Source organism: Rousettus aegyptiacus, unplaced genomic scaffold (assembly GCF_014176215.1).
Source record: "Rousettus aegyptiacus isolate mRouAeg1 unplaced genomic scaffold, mRouAeg1.p scaffold_m13_p_2, whole genome shotgun sequence".
Classification (NCBI taxonomy): domain Eukaryota; kingdom Metazoa; phylum Chordata; class Mammalia; order Chiroptera; family Pteropodidae; genus Rousettus; species Rousettus aegyptiacus.
In genome coordinates, this window is record NW_023416295.1 from 64,450,863 (window position 1) to 64,472,645 (window position 21,783).

Sequence of the window (21,783 nt, forward strand, 5' to 3'; positions counted from 1 at the left end):
CTTCAATGAATATCGAACATAAGAGCAAAGAATATGAAGAACCACCTCCAAATATCTACTATTCCCCTACATGCACGCCAACCTGCTTGAAAATAAATAAGTAAATAACATCTACCTTGTGACTTCCATCACAATGCTAAAACCACTGAAAGAATCTGCCTGCACTTCGATCTGGCAACCCCTCTTCAACGCCTCACCCACAACCCACCCACCCACTGAATGCCAGCTCTCCGAGATATTTTCTTCCAGTAGAACAAACCGAGGAGAATGTTTTGGGGAAGAAGAAAAGCTAGTCACGAAACAAGCCTTTAAGACTCCATTTTGGTGCAGAGCTTCTTCAGGCGCCCTCTATTTCTGTATTTCAGGCTCTGAAGAAGCAGAGCATGAAGATGAGTCGAGTGGGGGAGGGGTCAGGGAAGCGGGGAAGCAATATTTATCAGAGGTGACCTTTAACCCCACATCAATTATAAAACTCACAGAAGAGAGAATGACATTCTCTATTGAATCGAAGCAATCTGAACCACAGAGTCTCAACTATGGCTTCTAGAGAGCAAATTACTAGAAGAGGTAGAGGGGCATCTCCTTGAAAATAGATTAAGGCAACTTTGCAAATAATCACTTGCCCACACTAAGAATATATGTCACCAAGTGACAGGGCGCGGGTGGGGAGCTGTGGTAGGGAATGAGAAAAAATCTGCTTGTTCGCACAGGTTGTTACAAGGCAAGACCAAGCTCTGCCATCACCCCTATTTCCCAAGTGTCCCAGGACCCCAACAGTCACTGGAAAAAGAAAGCACACACTTATGCCTCATTCTTCCTCACCGTTTCTCCATCGATTTAGCTCCATCTCCAGGTGCTGGATAACATTCTTCAAAGTCTTGTTTTTCTCTTTCTCTTTTTCATATTTTTTCTTCCATTCTTCCGCTGTCAGTTCCAGGTTCACAGAGACTGTATTCTTGATGGTTTTAGCCCTGGGGTTAAAAATATAAGAGAAAGAGTCCGAGCATAGCTATTAGCTAAATCGTGAATATATTTAAGCCTCAGACTCCTTTCACATCAAAAGATTGGGACTAGAGGAGCAGGGGGTACCCTGTGACTTTTACCTTCCACCCTTCTAGCTGTACTAATGGTACTGCTACTCCTAAGGCTCCAAACTCACCTTTTCCTCTTCTCTTTTACCTCCTTCTAGTCACTAAATCCAACAGATTTTCGTTCAAATTGTCTCTCAGGATCACCTCTTTATTCCTTGTCACCATCTTAGTCTGTGTTTTCAGCTCTGACTTATGGTTATAGCCTTTTTCAAACATTCGATATACTACTTTAAGCATCTTCATACCACTGCTAGATTCCTCTTCCTTAGTAGAGTTTCCTTTCAATTCAATTAACATTTACGAAGCATGGGATATACCAAAACAAATGAGACAAGGTCTCTGGCCTCTTAGAGCTTGCAGTTTCTCCTACCAATAAAACACACAGACTGAAATAATACAATCGTTTCTCTTACTCACATTTGGTCCCTAAAATCATCCCCGATCTGCTGAACACATGTCTACATATCCTTCCGGGCCAGGCGGGTCACTTAACCACGTCAGGCTGGCCAGGTGACACCATGGCTCCCTGATGAGCACATGCCCACATCGCAGCCACGGCTAACCTGGAAGCATGGAGGTCCACTGTTCTCAGGTCATTCCATCTTTTCAAAAGTCATAAATCGAGATATTTACTTATATCACCTAGTTTAAAACAATTTTTGAAAATAACGTGTGAGACAAACAAATGTACCTAATGGCCACCAATTTTCCATTTCTAGTATGGAAACTGAGTGACCTCCTAGTGTGTGTGGCTAGCGTGGGGGTAGGGGAGTGGCGCCACTGTGGATGCTTGGACAGTCACTCGAGGGAGACTGGAGACAGCAAAGGCAGCTGCAGCTCTAGCGGATACTAAAACCAAAAAGACATGACTCACCTAGCCATGCACAGAAGTAAACACATAAGCGCACCTGTCTAATTAAACAGTAAATTGACCATGGCAGAATTCGACTCACTACTTAATTTTTAAGAAGGTAAAAACTTCATTTAAAAAATATGTGCAAACCTGTTTTGTTTGCAATTGACTTTTCCATTTTAAACTCCCACTGGTTCTTGTACTGTCATATTTGCTAGCACTATCTGATGTGTGATTCAGGTTAATTACTGTTGTCATCAGATGACATTTTGGACAGGATTTCTACTTCGGTGAAAGAAATTTAGCAGTCTTTACCAGTCCTTACCGCTACAGATGTCATTCTAAAAATTAATTCCTACAGCAGACAACTAAATAACCCAACTGTCAAAAGAGGAGTTAAACGGTTTCAGTGTAAGACTCCACTTAAGAATTAGGATAATTCTCCCTCGTTCAGTATAGCTTGAGGCTGCTGTCCCCAGAAGCGCTTCAACTAATTTTTCAAATAGCAGCAATTTTATTACTACTTTAAAGTCTATGCCAGGTTGACACTCTCACCTGCCTTCTAACATCCTCAGGCGGTGTCATGGATGGCTCTCAGATACAAGCACAAACACTGCAGCATCCGTTATCACCTTAGTAAGTCAGAAACTGAAAAACAGCCTACAGCTCAATTTGCTTATGGACATTTAAGGGTACACTTTGAGGCTACTAATCTTAAAAAGAAAAACAGAGCCTCTGTGCTGTACTCAGGCAGGTTTAGCCAGGAGTTCATTTTTGTGAGCAGACCCAGCAAGACGATCGTTGGTGTAACTGGTCCTCATTCTCAAAGTTCTTTTAAGCTGTCCAGAAAATTATTTTTCTTCTACTTCTGTAGTAATCAAGGTCCATGGCAGTAAACAGATGACCCATTCAAATTGCATAATTTGGGAAGAGTTTAACAAAGGTATGAGAAGAGTGTTGGGAATAACAAGAGATACTGTGTATCCCATATTAGCAATGGGGTGGGGGTGGGGCAGCTATGACCAACCTTCTACTGAAGGGCGCCCAGAGGGAGGGAGCTAAAGTAAGAAGGCTGCCCACTGGGAGCACTCGGAGCCTTCAGCCTAGGGACCTGGCCAACCTAAAGTGACCCTGTAGGGAAAGAGCCAAGAAATTAACATCCTGACCTCAGTTCTGATCACCTGCCCATGTTTCTTCCCCACTGGTCAAACTTAACTAGAAGCCAGAGGCAAGGAAGCCCACTGTAATTGTCCAAACTGCTCACTGTCCTAGGGGCCAGAGCAGAGATGGCACGGAAAGGATCCAGAAGAGCAGAGAGAAGATATACAGTCGAACTCCTATTTGGAACTCAAAACAATGGTAGGGAAACCGTGTCTCATGCCACTGCCCTAGACTTCATTCACACCCCTCCAGCCGCTAAAGGTAGAATATGAAGAAATCAGACAACACTGATAGGGAAAGATGCTAATTCTCTCAAAATTTTCTGTAGATTTAAAATATCCTCAGATAAAATCCCAGGAGGTTTGCATGTGGGTATAGAAGTTGATAAGCTGGTTCTAAAATAAAATTTATAAGAGAAATGAAAAGTGCCAAATAGCAAAGATAACTGTGAAGAACAAAGTTAGAGAATGGAATATCGACCTTATTATAAAATCACAGTAATTAAAACTGATGCCAGAAACTCTAGAATACAAATAGAATGGATTATCCAGAAACACTCTCAGCTATATAGTCATCTGATTTATGAGTGGCACGCTTAAGTTTATGCATTTTACCATTTGCATGTTATACTCATTAAGAATAAATTAAGAAAAATAAACTGATATAGAAAGAAATCAGGTTAGATACAAGAATTTCTAGATCATTTAGTAAACTAGAGTTACTAAGAGAGATACTGAATTTTTGTGCCTGGAGTTCTTTTTGTAAAATAGAAAAAACATTCTCTTATCTAGGATGCTGAAAACAACCTTGCAAAGTGGAATAAAAAGTATCTCAGTCCCCCATTCCCATAAGAGTCCTGGAGTAAAAAGATGTTGAAGATCTACAATTTCTTTTGCTTTTAACCATGAACTTTAGAAAAATTTACAGAACAAAGGAGCCTAATGACTAGGTTCTAATTTTGCCACTCACAATTCCCTTTTCTACTCTGTGAATGTTTAGCTGGTTGTCATCCATGTGGGTTAGGGATAGTGAGCTATTTGGCTCTGTCCACTTTAGGGCATATCTAACAGTCTTCCACCTTTCAAATTCTTTGCTCTTTTATTTCGGAATTTTCCACATACTTGCTAGCTGTAATCACACTAAATAAGCATTGCATCTGGATTCTCTGTTCAAACACAGTGGATCAACATGGATCCTGGGCACCCAACACTGAACATGGAAACAATTCAGGGACTTGTTAGCACATATGCACACACGTTCATTTACTGCTCAGCCTTGATTCCAGAAGAATTTCAGCTAGCCTACAAGGAAGCATAAAATTGACAAGAGAGCAGAAATTAAGAAATGTTTAAGGTGGGTTTTATCATTTTGTCTACCTGCAGCTATACAGCAATAACAGTACCACTTATCCTGTAGTTCAGGGACATTATCTCCTTGACATAGGAAAACAATCCAATAATACACAGGAGCCTTTCTCTGCCGTGAACTTACTGCTCACTCATCATCTTTATGAGCCATGGGTCAATCTTACTGTGATAACATTTGATTAATCCAATGTGATCTGATCACTCACAAAGAAGCATCCAGCTATCTCAGGTCACTTCCAAAGACCCCCCAAGTTTTTCAAGACCCTCAGAGCCTCCAAGCTGTACACAGAAATAAATGCCTGATCCGCAAGTCATAACCATAGCAAACACTGAGCAAAATCCTAACCGAAGGCTACTTAGTAGAAGAACCTTAATTAATCTTAGGTTTATAACCTAACAGTAAGACCCACTTAGCACAAATGAGCCAATTCTTGCGGGTGTAATTATCGGAGTATCTGTTTTATAGTTTTTGTTTTAGCTTGCTTCAGAAAGTCAAACACCACTTAAATAATACATAATCTAGGTTTGCCCCAGATATATCTCTTCTCCTTGCAGCGAGGGGACTAGGACTCAGTTGTTAAAAGACCTCAAAGCTAATGAATGTTAACCACCTTTGAAGAAACCAGACCAAGCACAGCAGACAGAGGGCAGAGGTCACAGTACATCTTCCACCTAAATCCCCATACGGAGACAGATAAGTCAAAAAAGGATTCTATTGGACATATTTCACTGACAAACAGGAGGAGGAAGATTCTGCCTCCATATCCTTGAGAATTCTGTTATTTCCTCCCTAGCACCTCTTGATCTCTGTCATTGAATTTGCAGTTTATATGTTCAGAAGCATATGGCCAGGCTTTTAAGACTGCTGGATCATGTCCATTTCTATAACCTAGGTTAAGCCCCCATATGTAATGACATTCTACAGGCATCTTCCTAATTTGGCACTCGAACTCTGATTTCCTGTTGAAGAGGGGAAGTCCTAGAACCACCTGGTTCACATCACTCTGTGTCCTGATAAATCCCATCACCGCCTTATTCCTCAATAATTGCCTATACACATACTTTCTGGCCATGGTCAGTCCTAAATGAGATACAGACTACCACTGGAGTTTCTTCTCATTATCTTGGCCTCCCTGGAGGAGCCGGGAAGATATTTCTTCTTGGTACCTTTGTACCTCTTGTTTTCAGCATTCTCCTTTCCTCTCCAGGTATTCAGGATAGTCCTGACATTTCAACAAGGAGCTCTAGACAACCCCACACCTTCAATACATAGAATAAACCTGTAATGTGTGTTTCTGTGCTGTGAATGGTGTGTGTGATAGAGAGACTGAGATCCTTACATTGTGGGGTGGGAAATGGTAGATGAGCACCCTTCAGAGAAACAAAATCAACAGGATATATATGATAGATGGATGATAGATAGATAGATGGTAGATAGATAGATAGATAGATAGATAGATGGACAATGGATATCCTATTATATCTTATATATATCATACAACCTATGATATATATGACATACTATCTATCTATCTATCTATCTATCTATCTATCTATCTATCATCTATCATCCATCATCTAAAGAACTCAGCTCACATGATCGTGAGAACCGGCAACTCTGAAAGCCATTAAGACAGGCCAGCCAACTGGAAACTCAGGGAGGAACTGAAGCAGAAGCTTTGAGGCAAAATTTCTTCTTCTCTGGGATACCTCAGTTTTTGCTCTTGAGGCCTTCATCTGATTGGATGAGGCCCACCCATATTATGAGAGTACTATACTTTTTATTAGGTTTTTAATTGAGGTAAGATTGGTTTGAAACATTATATACATTTCAGCTGTGCAACATTATAATTCAACATCTGTATACACTATGTCCTGTTCACCACCAAATGCCTAGTTTCCAGCTGACACCATACAGTTGATCCCCTTTACCTGTTTTGCCCTCCCTCCACCTTCTTTTCCCTCTCGTGACCATCAATCTTTCATCTGCCTCTGTGTTTGTGTTTATTTTTTTGTTTGTTCATGTGTTTTTGTTTTTATTTTATGTTCCACATATGAGTGAAATCATATGGTATTTGTCTTTTTCCATCTGACTTATTTCATTTAGCATTATACCCTAAGGTCCATCCACGTAGTTACAAATGACAGGATTTCTAAGGTGCTTTTACTTAAAGTCAACTGATGGGATATGTTAATCACATCTACAAAATACATAGCCAACACCTAGATCAGCGTTTGATTAAATACTTGGATACTACAGCCTAGCCAAGTTGTAACATTTTAATCTGCTCTGAGTCCTAGTTCCCAGATAAAACACCTAACCTTCTTCTGGAAACATGACTGCTACAAGGCATCTTCCCATTTCTTGGTAAGGTCATTTCCCTATTCATGAGTGGGGATGTGGGGAATGAGAAATTAAAAGCTTTAAATTTTTTTCTTTTGAATAGTGCTAGTATCCAGAGAAACACTAAGAAATGGCCATCCTAGATGAGAATTTGGCATCTAGTTAAACTTCTATAACCCACAGTACTTCTCCCTCCAAGAGCAAAAATTAACCCTAATAGTGTTTCAGCAAGAGGCCCTCCAACAGGAGGTGATTTGAGTCTCCTCATTTTATGTCAAAAGTGTAACCAAGCGTCTCCATTGGCCAAAGTGCTCACTCTGGCTTTGCAAGGAACTTATTACCATGCTCTGGTGACAGGAATTTTGCATGCACACCACTCAGACCTTGGGTTCTGCCTAATCTAGCTGCCACTAAACTGAGCAGAACATGTGATTTTTTTTTTTTTTTTAAAAGTGCACATCGGGAAAATAAGATTACTTCCCCTAAATTATCAATTCTCCTTCCATATTCAACATATAAATAAAGCCTTTGAATTATTCATGCTGGATCAATCAAAAGTCTTAGTGACAAAGATGTGCTAATTCAGGCCTTCTCTAAACTGATTGGTCTGCCCCCCTCAGGGCTCCCCTTTCCCTCATTACCACCCTAAATCAAGGTACATTAAAAAGGCTTCCGAGATAATTGGGTGATTTGAGCTCATACTTCTAAAACTTATAAATATCCTTTTAGAATAGTACTATAAAAGTACTTAGTAATTAAAGACTAAAACATAAAACGCTGGAAGCCAAAGAAAAAAAAGATCAATGCAAGTGCTCTAATTTGAGTACCCTATCCCTTAGAGCAGGAAGTATTCAGCTTTCCCACAAAGCCCAGCTTTTTGGCTCTCTGCTGCCTGGAAATTCAAGTGTTGCCTCCTCAACTAGATTAAAAGCTCGAGAACACAGAAAATGGTTTCTACTTTTTTATTAGCACAACGCTAGGCATTCAGATAACTATGGGAGACAGACTTGACCACATAGAAAAGCCCAAATTCATCATGAAACCAAGAAACAGACACAGTGAACTTCTTCCTTTAAATTTCAGTACCTAACTAATCTAGAATCCTGGGGAGTGCTGACTTGAGAGGCTGCTGCCCTCAGGCCTCTGTAGACTCTATCATGTTTCTACTGCTTCAAAGGATATACTATTGTTTCATTCAGAGCATCAATACAGTATAGCCTAGCAACAAACATGGACTTTCTTCCTGTCCTTGAAAGAACCACATGGGAATAACTGAGGAATCGCATGCTGCCCTAAGGTTTGGCCATCCCTGCAACAAGAATATAATGAACACTCATTACACTGAATTTGAGATGTGCCCCGCAGTCTTTTCAGAGTTCAAAGTGCTTAATCTCATTAGCTATCAGATGCCATGTCTAATCCGATGTTCAGACTCGTGTCTGCTGTGTAACTGGGTTCAATGAGTATATTTAACAATAAACCAGGTATTGACTCCACAGAGAAGTTAGATGTTTTTGAAGAATTCATTAACCAAGTTGGAGATAGAGAAAAGAGAACAAAACCTCATACGTTTCCAATTATAGGCTAGGAAACAAACCAGATCTAAACCCAACCAAACTTCTGGACATATCGGTGCCACAGTTCAGCAACTGCCCTAATATTCTGTGGAATTCTACACAAAGAGTATTAGATTCATCTGATCATTCATTCAATAAGCATGTATTTATTGACCACCTACTATGTACTAGTTGTGCTGGGTGCTTTGTTGCGACAACTGACGCCAATGATAAACCTAGCTTCTGTCCTCATGGAGGATCCAGACGACTCCAGTGAAAGACTATAGACCAACCAATTTCACTTGAAAACATAATTGGCATACTTTTTATTTCTTGGAATCCCAAACTATCAGCAAACTATCAGCAGTATTTAATCATTCGTTCTAGAAACTTAATTCCAATTCTACTTCATTCAGTTCTACTTTATTACAGTCCTGTCCTGTGCATTACATTACATTCAATCTAGTCCCATCCATTACTATGACCTTCCAAGCCACAAATACATCAGATTGTTGAAGACTGCAGAACACAGAAGAAAAGGAAAACTTGTAATCACTAAATGCCTATTACATACTAGCCTTTGTGCTATGCAAAAACTGAAGCAATTCATTTAATCCTCTCAACAACTCTCAGAAGTAGGCATTATTGTATTTCTTCCTACAGCGAGAAGGCTGAGGTTCAGAGACAAGTAAACGAGAAGACAATAGGTCAGGGAGGAACTCGGCATCAAAACTGGAGCTACTGACCCAAGAGGCCTGTGCTCATCAAGGTTCCTGATCAAGCAGCCCACATGTTAGAGGCTATGGGTCGAATAACACAGTCTCCATCCTACGACATCCTACATGTTTAGCTCTTTACTGGCTGTGTGGTCTCAGGTACAGTACCTAATGGCTTTGAGCCTAAGTTCCAATTACATCCTCTGCACAAAGGTGAGAGAAGGCCTACCCGATAGAATTATATGAGGGTTTTCATATGCCTGTAACAAGCTAGGCCCTTAATAAATAAAAAAAAAAAAAAGTAATAATGATGATGTGGATCACTGCCTCACAAAGATCAAAAGAGAGAGAATAATCATTTGGATTTGTACCTAAAACTCTTCCTACAGACAGCTGCAAACACCCACCAACGACAGCGACCTTGAGACAGCCCAATGCCCCTGGATGACTCTGGCTTACAAACTTTCAGATGATTTTTGCTTTGCAGGTAAGAATTTTTTTTAAAAGAGAGGTTTCCTTTATAAATGCATTTGGTGCTGGTTTGCTCAAACATGTCTTCAGAAGAAACAGTTAAAGCTTAAGCTTAGGAAACCAAGGGAGCAGGGCATGCAGGATGATCGGCACAGTGTTCTGATTCCCATAAGCAGATACTGGTTTGAGAAAGGTAGGTGTTATCCTACTGAAATCCACTGAATTGAGAATTTAGTTAATCAAGGAAGTGATCTGAGAGGTAAAGAACCCAAATCCAGTTTAAAAGATGTATTAGTTCTACAACATTTCAGTGAAATTACTTATTTAGACATCTCGCAGGGGCCATGACTATGTAATTCTGTGTTCTGTTGAGGGCTCAAGAAATGAGTAGAGTTTAATGCAGCTCAAACAAGCTACACAATTTCCCATACAGAATGCTCATCCCCATCTGTCCTTTATCTAGGTATCTTAAATTATTTCTCGGGCATAACTACATAGCATGCTCCCAGGAGAAAGGCAGGGAGCACTTTGTGCATCCATTTACAAATAAGGCAGCTAAAGCCCACAAAAACAGGCCACTTGTCTAAAGATCACACAATTGTTCAGAATTGAAGAGAATAATGGTAGTAGATTCCACATCTCCCTGCCTCAGCCCACTGAGCACTGAAGATGCTCAGATCCTCTAAATCCGTAGCCCCCAAGCAGTCGAGGAACTAGCACCTGAGGTAACCATGCTGAGAGGATGGGGCTAACCACCTGCAACGGCTGGACCATGACTGAAGGAGAGTAGGCCTGGGGCAAGGCGAGGGGTGGGCAAGGAAGGAAAGCAAGGTATGAACTAACCCGCACACATGAATGCTGTTTTAGGGCTACTGATGTGCCTGCAGCCCACCTCGTAACACTTTCCAGACATCTAGGAAACACATTTGGACATTGTTGAAGGTGAGAAGATGGCAGCCGTCTTCACCTTTCCTCAACATACACTCCGCGCTTCCTACCCCCAGGGTTGGTATGAGGATTCCTTTTCCCCATTTTAATAGTTATGCAATTACTGTACATTCATCTGAGTTTCTGGTTGTTCTATCAGCGCTTCTGCAATGGATCCCAAATACTGGAGTTAAAGGTAGTTACCAGTCTTGAGCTGTACACACGTGAAATCCTGTGAACCTGAGTTACACTAAATTCCATGAGGAACAAAAGGAACACTTCGCTCCATTATCAACAATTGCATCAATAGTAAGTTCGAGGGGTTTTTTTTTTAACATCATACCTTCGATTGGCATATACTGCCCATTATTTTAAAACATGATTATTTCTTTGGCCTCAATAAACGATGCCTCAAGTTTACAGATCACATGTTAGATGCAATTTAGGAATGGCTGCTGGCCTCCTCACTGTTTCGTATCTGACACTATTTCCTCGCCACTGACTTCTGACACCTAAGACCCAGCTCAAAGCACGGGTAACAAGAGACCACACTCGCCTTTGTCCAAACATCAGCGTTGACTTCGTCTCAGCTTCGTTGAAGACAGAGGGAGAACAGCAAATGACGATGGTAGTTCTACAGTTCCCACCCAAAGAGTCCTGAAGAATCCGAGTCATCTTGCTGTCCCGGTACGGCACGTGCGTTTTCTATTTAGGAAAAAAGAAAAAGTACTGGCTGTTACAGCCCAACCAAAGGAAAAAACACAGAGGCAAACAAGTTAGTGATGGGGATACTATGCTTAGAAAGACACATGAAACAATAATTTGTTGCCTGGTCTTTGGATCTTTCCAAAGTTTAGACTGTCTATTTTGGGACCCAGCTCACAGGAAATTACCATCACCATTCGCACATTTTAATGAACCAGATCTCCCAGCAAACAGCGCATCCACAGCCAGCACGCCCTCGGTGCCACTCCAAATGAACACAAACTAGTCTTTGGGGTGTGTGGCAAAAAGAGTGCCTGGACCCAAAAAGGCGACTCCTTATAATATCATTTAATTGATGGGGACAGGATCACTTACTGTCCCTTCTGCCAAGGCAGAGATCACATTTCCAAGAGCAGACAAAGACTTATTGATATTTTTAGCCTCGTCGAGAACAGCTCCCTCGGCACCAGTTTTGCTGACCTATGAGAGAGAAGAGAAAGCAGTGAGCTGCACAGGACTGCAAAAGCACAGAGTAGAAAATTCCGATTCACAGGATGGCAAAGGGGTAGGGGGATGAGGGGTGGATGTGAATCCTCCTGGAATGCAAGGAAAAATAAAAGTAAGTAAGAAGCACATTGATAAAATCTTCCCTTGTGCCTGAGGCTGGGGATTTGTTCTCTCTTGTCATTTTCCTCTCAATTAGGTTTTAGGGGAATGGCTGAAATGCCTCAAGTGGTGAAGCTGCAGACGCTTCCCTGGGGGACATCCATCCTGGAAAAGCAGGCTCTAAAAGCGCTGTCACTGCAGAAAGGCCAGGGCCGGGGGACACTGAACCACAGTCTCCACTCCAGAGGGAACCCAGGGCTTTAAGAGAAAATACTGTCCTGGCCACAGTGGATGGACATGTTGGGAAAGTGTAAACTGTGAGCTCCAACTTTAGACAAAAGACAAGAGGTGGTGAGATGGAGAACTAGACTAGTGTTTAAAATCAACTTCTGAAAAATCATATTTACATAAAGGTAATAAAACAGACCAGCAAAAGCCCAAAAAAGGTGTAGCTTGTCTGACGGCACTTGGATGAAATCTACTGTTCAGGGTAGCATAATACTTAGGCCATACAAGGCCAGGAGGAGGAGACAAACAGAGAGGACAAACCCCCAGGTAGTATTTATTCCGGATTCCAAACTTTCGAAAGGCCTCAAAAATGTTTAGCATTTTCAGAACATTCAACTAGAGCGCTTTACAAAAATGACTACTGTGTCTTCAACATTTTTTAGTTTAGGCATGAGAACTCAAGAAAATGTATATTACACTGTGAATTTGTTTTTTTCCTCTGCAGCCAGAGAGGGAGCATGTACAGTTTCTCCTCTGCTGTGTTATTACTGGTAATTTTATATTTACAGTATTTGCCGTAGGGGGAGAGCAATTTACAGATGTTAGAAAAAGGGGAACTCAACATGATTCATAGCTCTGCTGACTGGACAACTGACACAGGGTAAGCAGCTGCTCTCTAAAGGAAGAAAAATGAGGAAATAACTTGCACAAAGACAGGTTTCAATTATGTATAAGGGAGAAACTCCTAACAATAGAGAGGAATGCATGTCCAGGGAAAGATTCTTTTCAACTAGGATAGATTCTCATCTCTCTGGGAATTGTGTGTGTGGGTGCCCCTGCTTACAGATAGAGAAATAATACAGCTGCTAGGCCACAAATAATAATAATGGTCTATTCACATGGTATTGTTGCTTTCATATTTGAGCGTCTTAACTCGATGAAATAATGCAAGACAGGTACAATCACCTCCCTTTTACAGACAAGGAAAATTGAAGCTCCAAAAGATCAAATTGCCAGCCCACGGGAAAAACACCATTTAAGGGAGTCGGGGACTAAAGCCCAGAGTCTGTTCTACTAGATCACACTGACACATTCATGTAGATACATCCAGGGCAAAGGAAAACAGATGTGAGCGAAAGGAACAATGTGCAGAACCACAACTTTAAAATGCCTCGTAAATACCCTTAGCAAGAACCACCAACCCTGTGCGGAGGACAGGCTTCCTCTCTGAACTGCCAGCAGTTAGCATTTCTTCAACTGCATTTATGTCCTAAATATTCCCCCTGTGCTCAAAAGGGAAAGAGGGCAAACTTGGGAAGAGTGAAGGGGCCCATGGGCTCGTCTGGACCTTTAAGAGTTGGAGCGGCAGCAAAGTGGGTCCAGAACTAAGCAATGCTGCTTTGTACCCCCGTTTGGTGGATGTCTGTTTATTAAAGTCACAAGCCCATACCAGGAAAAACAAAGAATATCCAGATGATTTTCTGCTCACAGCTTTACGAAGGTATACAGGAGTACAATCCAAGTAGCTGTTACTTACATGAATGTTAGTGGCCATAACGGCATCCAGCAACTCAGCAGTAGGTGCGGTTAAGTGGGAATCAATTACAGTTTGGGACACTGACCAAGCTTCAGGGCTAGTAGCCCTGATGAGGACACTGAGCACGATGTCAGTGATGATGGAGGTCATATGTAATTGTGTACATGGATTTGCTCTGTGATGTCGACCCGAGGGGGGCAAGGCCCCTGAGCCAGGGTGTGGCAGCAGGAACTCCAGTGATGCCATGGAAGCGAGGCTGGAAGGGGCAGGTGGGAGGTTCAGGAAGCATATTTGTTCTAAAGGAAGACTTCAGCTGGTGCCTGGGAGAGCATGGGGCAGGATACAGATGCCTAACAAGAGCACTGACAAAACCAGAGGGCTGGGGCTGTGGCTAAAACACTAGCTACAGGCCTCACAGCCTAAAGGAAGTAAGGCCAGGCCACCCACGAAAGACACAGTCTCTATGCCGGTACAGAGAGAAGCAGGGAATGTGGGGAGAGCCCCACGTTCCAGATCTCCTATCAGCAAACACACCTGCAGAGGGAGGACGGCTGCATTCCAACACAAAGCCCTTTCCTGGCCTATCGGTGCCTAGCACAACACGGGGATCTTTCCTTTTCTCAGGAGTACATGTCCCTCCCGCATTTGCAAAGCTGCCTTTGCCAGGCTAAGTCCACACTGACATTTGCCTAATGTCATCATCAGAGCCTATAAAGCATAAATCAGAGTTGGCATTCAAAGCACCTCCTGTGACATGAATAGGGGACTTCAGGACCAGAAAAGAAAGAGCAGGGAAACGAAGGTTAAATTTAATAACATCTTGACTCAACAGCAGAAATTTTAAAAGCTCTTTAAAACCAGGAAATAGAAAGGCATAAAAATTATACCATTGCACAGTGAAGCAAATAACAGGGGAAAATTATAGCTAATACAAATAAAGAACCAATTACCTTTTCGCTCCCAGCCAAATCAACTAGATAAAGCTTCCCACTGAGTTTTTTTTCAGTCTCTACATTCTCTTGTTTAATATTAATCAGGAAGATACTGTGACTTCTAGAGCTGTGTTCATTCATGTCTGAAAAGGAAAACAGTTTACTGCTCTACAAGGAACACATAAATTTAGGTAGCAAGCCTCTCATCTAAAAAGCACAACAAATTATGCCTAATAGCTCCATTTTTTTTTAAAGAAACTCCAGACAATTTCAAAAATTATCAGAGACCACTTCTTCTTAAAAACAATGCTCATTCTAAAAATGAAAGATTTAAAATATCTTTAAGTGGCAAAGAGATTAATCTAAAATCGTAGTTGATGGTTTAAGATAACAGATTCTCTAGCTCTGCCCAAAGCCCCATCCTCCAAAATCCCTAGCCAGCTAGACTTTCTCCTTGTAGAGCTCACAGCTCCCTCCACTGCCTAATTTCAAGTCCCTCAGCCGTTATCATCATGGTTAGTACCTGATGTGTTCCATCTTCTTCATATGTGTAAGTCTTGCCGTATCAGTAATATCATAAACTTCCTTAAGGAAGTATTATAAATTAAGACATAACCTTCTATAATCCATGCAAAGTGCATAGAAGGTCTCCAAGATTAAATATGCTCCATTAGGACCAAGCACTGGAAATAAAAATCTTTTTGGGCCCCCTTTCTTTGTTCTCCAAGCAGGCAGAAACCCCAGTGACGATCTTATTCAACCCCCACCAGCAATCATGTCTTAAAACCATCTTACCAGATTACATGGAAAAAACCCTAAAGATTCCACCAAAAAAATATGTTAGAACTAATAAATAAATTTAGCGAAATTGCAGAATACAAAAGCAACATGTAAAAGGCTGCATTTTTATGTACTAATAATGAACAATGCAAAAAAAAATTAAGAAAACAATTAATGTAGAAACAAAATCATAAGATACTTAGGAGTAAACTTAACAAAGGAAGCAAGAATTATGCACAGAAAACCACAGAATGTTGGTAAAAGAAACTAAAGAAGACACAAATAAATGGGAAGACACCACCTGTTCATGAACTGGAAGACTTAACTATTGTTAAGATGACAATACTACCAAAAGTGATCAACAGATTCAATGAAATCTCTATCGAAATCTAAGTGATATTTTTGTAGATATAGAAAAGTCCATCCTAAAATTCATATGGAATCTCAAGGGACCCCAAATAGCCAAAATAATCTTAAAAAAGAACAAAGTTGGAGGTCTCATATTTACTGGTTTCAAAACTTACTAAGTTGTGTGTGTGTGTGTGTGTGTATATATATATATATATATATATATATATATATCTCACATCTTCTTTAGCCATTCATCATCTATCAGTAGACACGTAGGTTGCTTCCACATCTTGGCTACTGATAGGTGCAACCAGTGTTTTCGTTTTCTTTGAGTATATACTAAGAAGTGTAATTGCTAGGTCATATGGTATATCCATTTTTAGTTTAGTGGTCTCTGATAATTTTAGTTTTCTCTATACTGTTTTCCATACCCACAGTACAACTACACTTTCTCCACATCCTCACTAACACATGTTTGTTGACTTTTTGGTAACAGTCATTCTGACTGATGTGAGAGGTATCTCATTGTGGTTTTGATTTGCATTTCCATAATGATTCGTGATAATGAACATCTTTTCATGTTTCTGTTGACCATCTGTATGTCTTCTTTGGAGAAATGTCTTTTCATGTCCTCTGCCCATTTTTCAGTCAGACTATTTATTTGTTCTTGAGTTGTATGGTTTCTTATATATTTTTGATAGCGACCCCTTATCAAATATCTCATTACCCCTTATCAAATATCTCATTTGCAAACATATTTTCCCATTCAGTGGGTTGCCTATTTGTTTTGTCGAAAATGTGGCACATGCACACACACACACAATGGAATATTATGCAGCAATAAAAAAAAATTAAATCTAGCCATTTGCAACAACCTGAATGAACCCAGAGGGTACTATGGGAAGTGAAATAAGTCAGGAAAAGAAAGACAAATATTGAATGGTTTCCCTTATATGTGGAATCTAAAACAAAACAAAACAAAAATGGACTCACAGAAAAAAGACCAAAGGGATGGTTAGCAGAAGGCAGGGGGTGGAGGTTTAGGTGAAAGGAGAAGGGGAATATAGTCAATAATATTGCAATAAGTTTGCACAGTGACAGATGATTATTAGAATTAGTGGGTGGTTACATTGTAAGGTATAAAAATGTCAAATCGCTATACTGTAAACCCGAAACTAATATAACCAACATAAGACTGTATACCAACTATACATATACATACTTTAAACCCTCATATAATACAGTCAAACAATTTTCAATAAGAGTTCAAGACTATTCAATGGGGAAAGGACAGTCTCTTCACCACATGGTGCTGAGGAAACTAGCTATCTACATGAAAAGAAAAAAAAAGTTAAACTTTTACCTTAGGCCATATATAAAAAATAACTAAAAAAGGAACAAAGATCTAAATGTAAAAGCTAAAACTATAAAACTTAGAAGAAAACACAGGAGAAAAGCTTCATGACACTGGATTTGGCAATGATTTCTTAGATATGACACCAACAACACAAGCAACGAAAGAAAAAATAGATAAATTGGACCTCATCAAAATTAAAAACTTTTGTGCATCAAAAGACATCAAAAGAGTGAAAAGGCAACCCACAGAATGAGAGAAAATATTTACAGATAATATATCTGATAAGGCCGTGGTCCCTAACTCCCGAGCTACAGACCAGTACCAGCCCATGGCCTGTTAGGAACCGGGCCACACGGTAGAAAGTGAGCAGTGGGTCAGTGAGCAAAGTTTCATCTGTATTTGCAGCCGCTCCCCAGCGCTAGCATCACTGCCTCAGCTCCACCTCAGATCATCAGGCATCATATTCTCACAGAAGCACCAGTCCCTCGTGCCAAAAAGCTTGGGGACCGCTGTGATAAGGGATTGATATCCACAATATATAACAAACTAAAAATCAACAACAACAACAAAACGAACAACTCAAATTAAAAAAGGAGCAAAGGACTTAAGTAGACATTTCTCCAAACATGTATAAATGGCTAATAACCACATAAAAAGAAGATCAACATCACTAATCTTTAGGCACATGAACCGCATTGAGACATCACTTCACATCCATTAGGATGGCTATTAAACAACAATAACAACAACAACAACAACAACAACAAAAACAGAAAGTAAGTAACAAGTGTTGACAAGGATGTGGAGAAATTGAAATTCTTGCGCACTATTTGTGGGAATACAAAATAGTGCTGTTATGGAAAATAATATGGCAGTTTCTTAAAAAAATTAAAAGTACAACTACCTTATGACACAGCAATTCCACTTCTAGTAATACACCCAAAAGAACTGAAAGCAGAAACTTGAATGGATATTTATACATCCAGGTTCATAGTAGAACTATTTATAATAGTCAAAAGGTGGAAGCAACACAAATGTCTTATCTATGGATGAATGGATAAATAAAATATGGTATATACATACAACGTAATATTATTATTCAGCTTTTTAAAAGTAAAAAATCCTGACACGTGCTACAACATGGGTGCAGCTCGAGGACATTATACTAACTGAAATAAGCAAGTCATAGAAGGATTTGTATCATTCTACTTATATTAGTAGAAATCACAGTTGTCAAAGTCACTGAGACATAAAGTAGAACGGTGGGTACTAGGGGCTGGAAGGAGGAGTATGGGGGATTGCTATTCAAAGGGTATGGAGTTTCACTCTGGGATATCAAAAAATTCTGGAAATACAGAGCGGTGATGGTTGTACAATATTGCGAATATATTTAGTGCCACTAAGTTGTACACTGAAAATTGTTAAAATGGTGAATTTTATGTTATCCATATTTTATCACAATAATTTAAAAAATCATATTTCCATATTTCCATTTTCCTACCAGAAAAATAGCAATGTTCTGGACCAACAGTTCTGAACCAAGAGGCCAAGATGAATTGTCAATTAAACCATGAATAATTCATGACTAGCTTAAGAAATCAAGTGAATAACTTCTTTCTGAATGAGAGATGTTATTATTATAAGAATATGAGTCTTTCCTTCCTTCATGTATGAGTGCGCGTTTTAAGCAGGAGAAAAAGTGGGGTTTAACCTATACTGTTTGCAAGTCTAGGTTTGCCTATGAAATTTGACACATATGTGAATATCATCTGATATGTCTGTCAGGGTAGAGAAAAACCTGGGAATTACAGTGCTGAATTCCAGAATCATAGAACCTTGGGTGGAAGAGACTTAAAGAGGCTAGTCAACCAATCAATACTTGAATCTCTTCTACAATATACGGAGAACTCACTACTTCTCGGGTAGCAGGTGCTAACTGGGGCAGCTATAAAGATTAAAGTTCTTGAGGTAGGTCAAGATCTGCCTCCCTGTAGCTTCCACAATCTTGGGTAGTCTACCCATTTGATCAAACCAAGAGAGTTGACTATCTTAACGTCAGCACTTCGAAAATGTTAAGAAATATTGCACTGTCCACATGTCCTTAACAGATTTTTTTTCTCTTCCAAGCTAGAAATCATAAGTTCATTCAGCTTCTCTTTTTATGAATGCACTCTCATTTTTCTATATCCCTCTGAATAAGACTTTTCATGGAATCTCTGCTGTTCTAATACCGTATTACCTGCTTCCCTGAGATTTGCACCATGCTAAGGAAGAAACCGCAAGGTGAACAAGCTGGCCTGAATGTGTTTGTTATAGATACAGCATCAAAAACTTTTCAATAAAGCTCTGCTTTTTTTCCTTTTATACAGAGGGCAGAAATCTAATATGGTTTTCTTTCCACGTGTGTGACTGGCATGTAGAATTTGTTGGTTTGGATTAAGAAAAAAACTGAACAATAACATAGTTAAAATTAATAAACTTGGAAGCTTATTTCCCCTCTTTGGCTTGTTGGTTGGTTGTTTGCCACATTTAGGCTTAGACTCTTATTGGGGTCCAAGGAGTCTCACCCAGTATTCTCTAAGAGTTCCCTGGACAGCAGGAGGCGCTGCTCCCCATGACCTGCCTAGACACACTCACTACACATCTCTCTGTGTGTGTGTTCCGGACACTGCTTTCCAACTGCTTCCTGTGCGTTATTTTACTTAGACCTCATTACCCACCCCTCCTGGTGAGCAGGCAGACACCTGCATCCTAAATTAGAGGGGAGGAAACACCACACCATGCTTACTTGTTACAGCCACGTGTCGGTTTGCTTTGCCTTCATCTATCACATCCATGACTTCCTCAGGGCTGGACACAAACCGCTCGGTGCACCCCTGCAGCAGAGTCAGTTCGGGTTCACCATTAAAAAATTGAGAAGCAACAATATTTTGAAACAGCTAAACATATTCCCATTTTTCTTCTGGATGTGCAAATCAAGAGAAAGGCTGCAATGTGTATCCGAAAACTTTTTCTCCTTGTTTTAGGCTCGAATTATACATTAAAAAGAAATCTGAGCAGCCCCTAGGAAACTCAGAAAAAAAAAAAACAAACAGAAAAGAAATGCCAACTTCCTTGGCTTTTTTAGTACAGATTCAAACTCAGCAGCAGTGCAGACAGAAATAAAGAAGAAAACCAATGGCAGAAAAAGAAATGGATGAAGTTTTGTTTGGCCTTCCATCTTTATTTATTACCATCTAGACACGAATTTTAATTAGATGCTTTGAAGTGCAAGACATAATGCTATAATAGTCTTCACCTAACAGCAAAGCATAAACGATTATACTCAATAACAAAGCCTCTTTAAATGTGAATAGTAGTAAATGTTTGTTCACTTCTACAATTCTTTCCTCATGTGATTAGACATCTGTGATACATTCACAAAGAGAGAGATGACTGAAGAAATTGTCAATTTTTTTAATCAGGTGTATTGTAAACATAAGGAACATGATTAAATATCTATATGAGCTTTATATAGATAATACTCTGGGCATCTTATGTAATAATTATTATGACAGTGACTGAAGAGAAATCAATTGCATCATCAATCAAGTTTCCCTCATACCTTTACATATGGGACTCTGTTTTTATCTTCATGAACAGCCAAGTTTGTCTTGGATACTATAGAGATAATGAGAACATGCAAAGAAGAAAAGAAAAGTTAAAGACCCTGTATTGGAGAAAAAAAATAGAAACTGTTATAGAAGATAAGCAATTCTAATCTCTCATGGAAATTTAAGCCTTGGCCGAGAATAAGCAGACAGCCTGAAGGCAAGAGAACATCTCTATGAATCTTTATTAATTCCTTAAGCAGAAGTGCTTTAAATTACTTCAACCTCTCTAGACTTTAGTTACAGAACAAATAAAGGACAAGCATTCAGGTTACTACTCACCATCAAGTAAGTCCCTGATTTTGTCCAAGTAGATCTCAAAATACGAAACCTGTTAAAAGCAAATTGAGTTTGAAACAGAAATGCTACCCTATGTTACACAGACATCATTATTAGAACTTTATAAAAGTGTTTTGTCACGCAGTAGCTAAGAAGTATAAAGAATCCAAAGCACAGATTCAGAGTCACAGAGTGCAGCGCTCCGACCCACTCTCCTATGTCCTCCTGCCTCCTGCTTTGTCAACTTGCTCTATGAGTCCCTGCTAAGCTTGGGCTACTCCCTGTCCCCACACATCACAGCTCCCTATGGTTCTATTCAGACGTTATTTAGATCACGTGCTAGACAGCCACTTACAGGCGGAGTCTAGCTTTTACCTTAGATGAACACCAAGCAAACTTCCAGGTATGACATCAGCTGGAATTAAACAAACGTCTTTTGCAAGTAATTGCCAAAAATCAGCAGGCCCCACATTATGCATGATATTGACAGTCTTAGTAGACCAGGGCTAGAGCAAGGTCCAAACATTCACATGAAGAAAGAAGTAAGGAGAGGCAAGGTAAAGGCACTTTGCTGGGAACTGTGAGAGCTCAGCGAGGTAACTGCGAGAGAAATCGTGATGGTGGCAGGTTTGGAGTCCAGGAAGGATTTGAACAAAATGTGATTTAATGAAAGACAAACTATGAGAGGGAAAGGAAGCCTTCCAACTAATCATTCTCAAACCTCAGTCCCAGCACTGCTTACATCAGCATCTCCCATACCGTTTGTTTAAATTGCAGAGCCTTGAACCTGAGAACAGTCCTCCTGAAACAGAATCTCCAAAATAGGACCTAAAACTCAGCTTCTAGACTCCCCATGTGATTCATATTCAAGC

General features: G+C 40.0%; 1 protein-coding gene across 1 annotated transcript in view; it reads right to left on the minus strand.

Annotated features, from left to right (window-relative positions):
* KIF5C (kinesin family member 5C) overlaps positions 1 to 21,783 on the minus strand; it is a 142,081-nt gene that overhangs the window by 59,926 nt on the left and 60,372 nt on the right. The window contains exons 5-11 of the mRNA XM_016151134.2: positions 20,915 to 20,963; positions 20,587 to 20,642; positions 19,771 to 19,858; positions 14,513 to 14,637; positions 11,567 to 11,671; positions 11,043 to 11,191; positions 823 to 971 (exon numbers count right to left, since the gene is read on the minus strand). Coding sequence (XP_016006620.1) covers positions 823 to 971; positions 11,043 to 11,191; positions 11,567 to 11,671; positions 14,513 to 14,637; positions 19,771 to 19,858; positions 20,587 to 20,642; positions 20,915 to 20,963 — 721 coding nt within the window. The remainder of the gene's footprint in view (positions 1 to 822; positions 972 to 11,042; positions 11,192 to 11,566; positions 11,672 to 14,512; positions 14,638 to 19,770; positions 19,859 to 20,586; positions 20,643 to 20,914; positions 20,964 to 21,783) is intronic.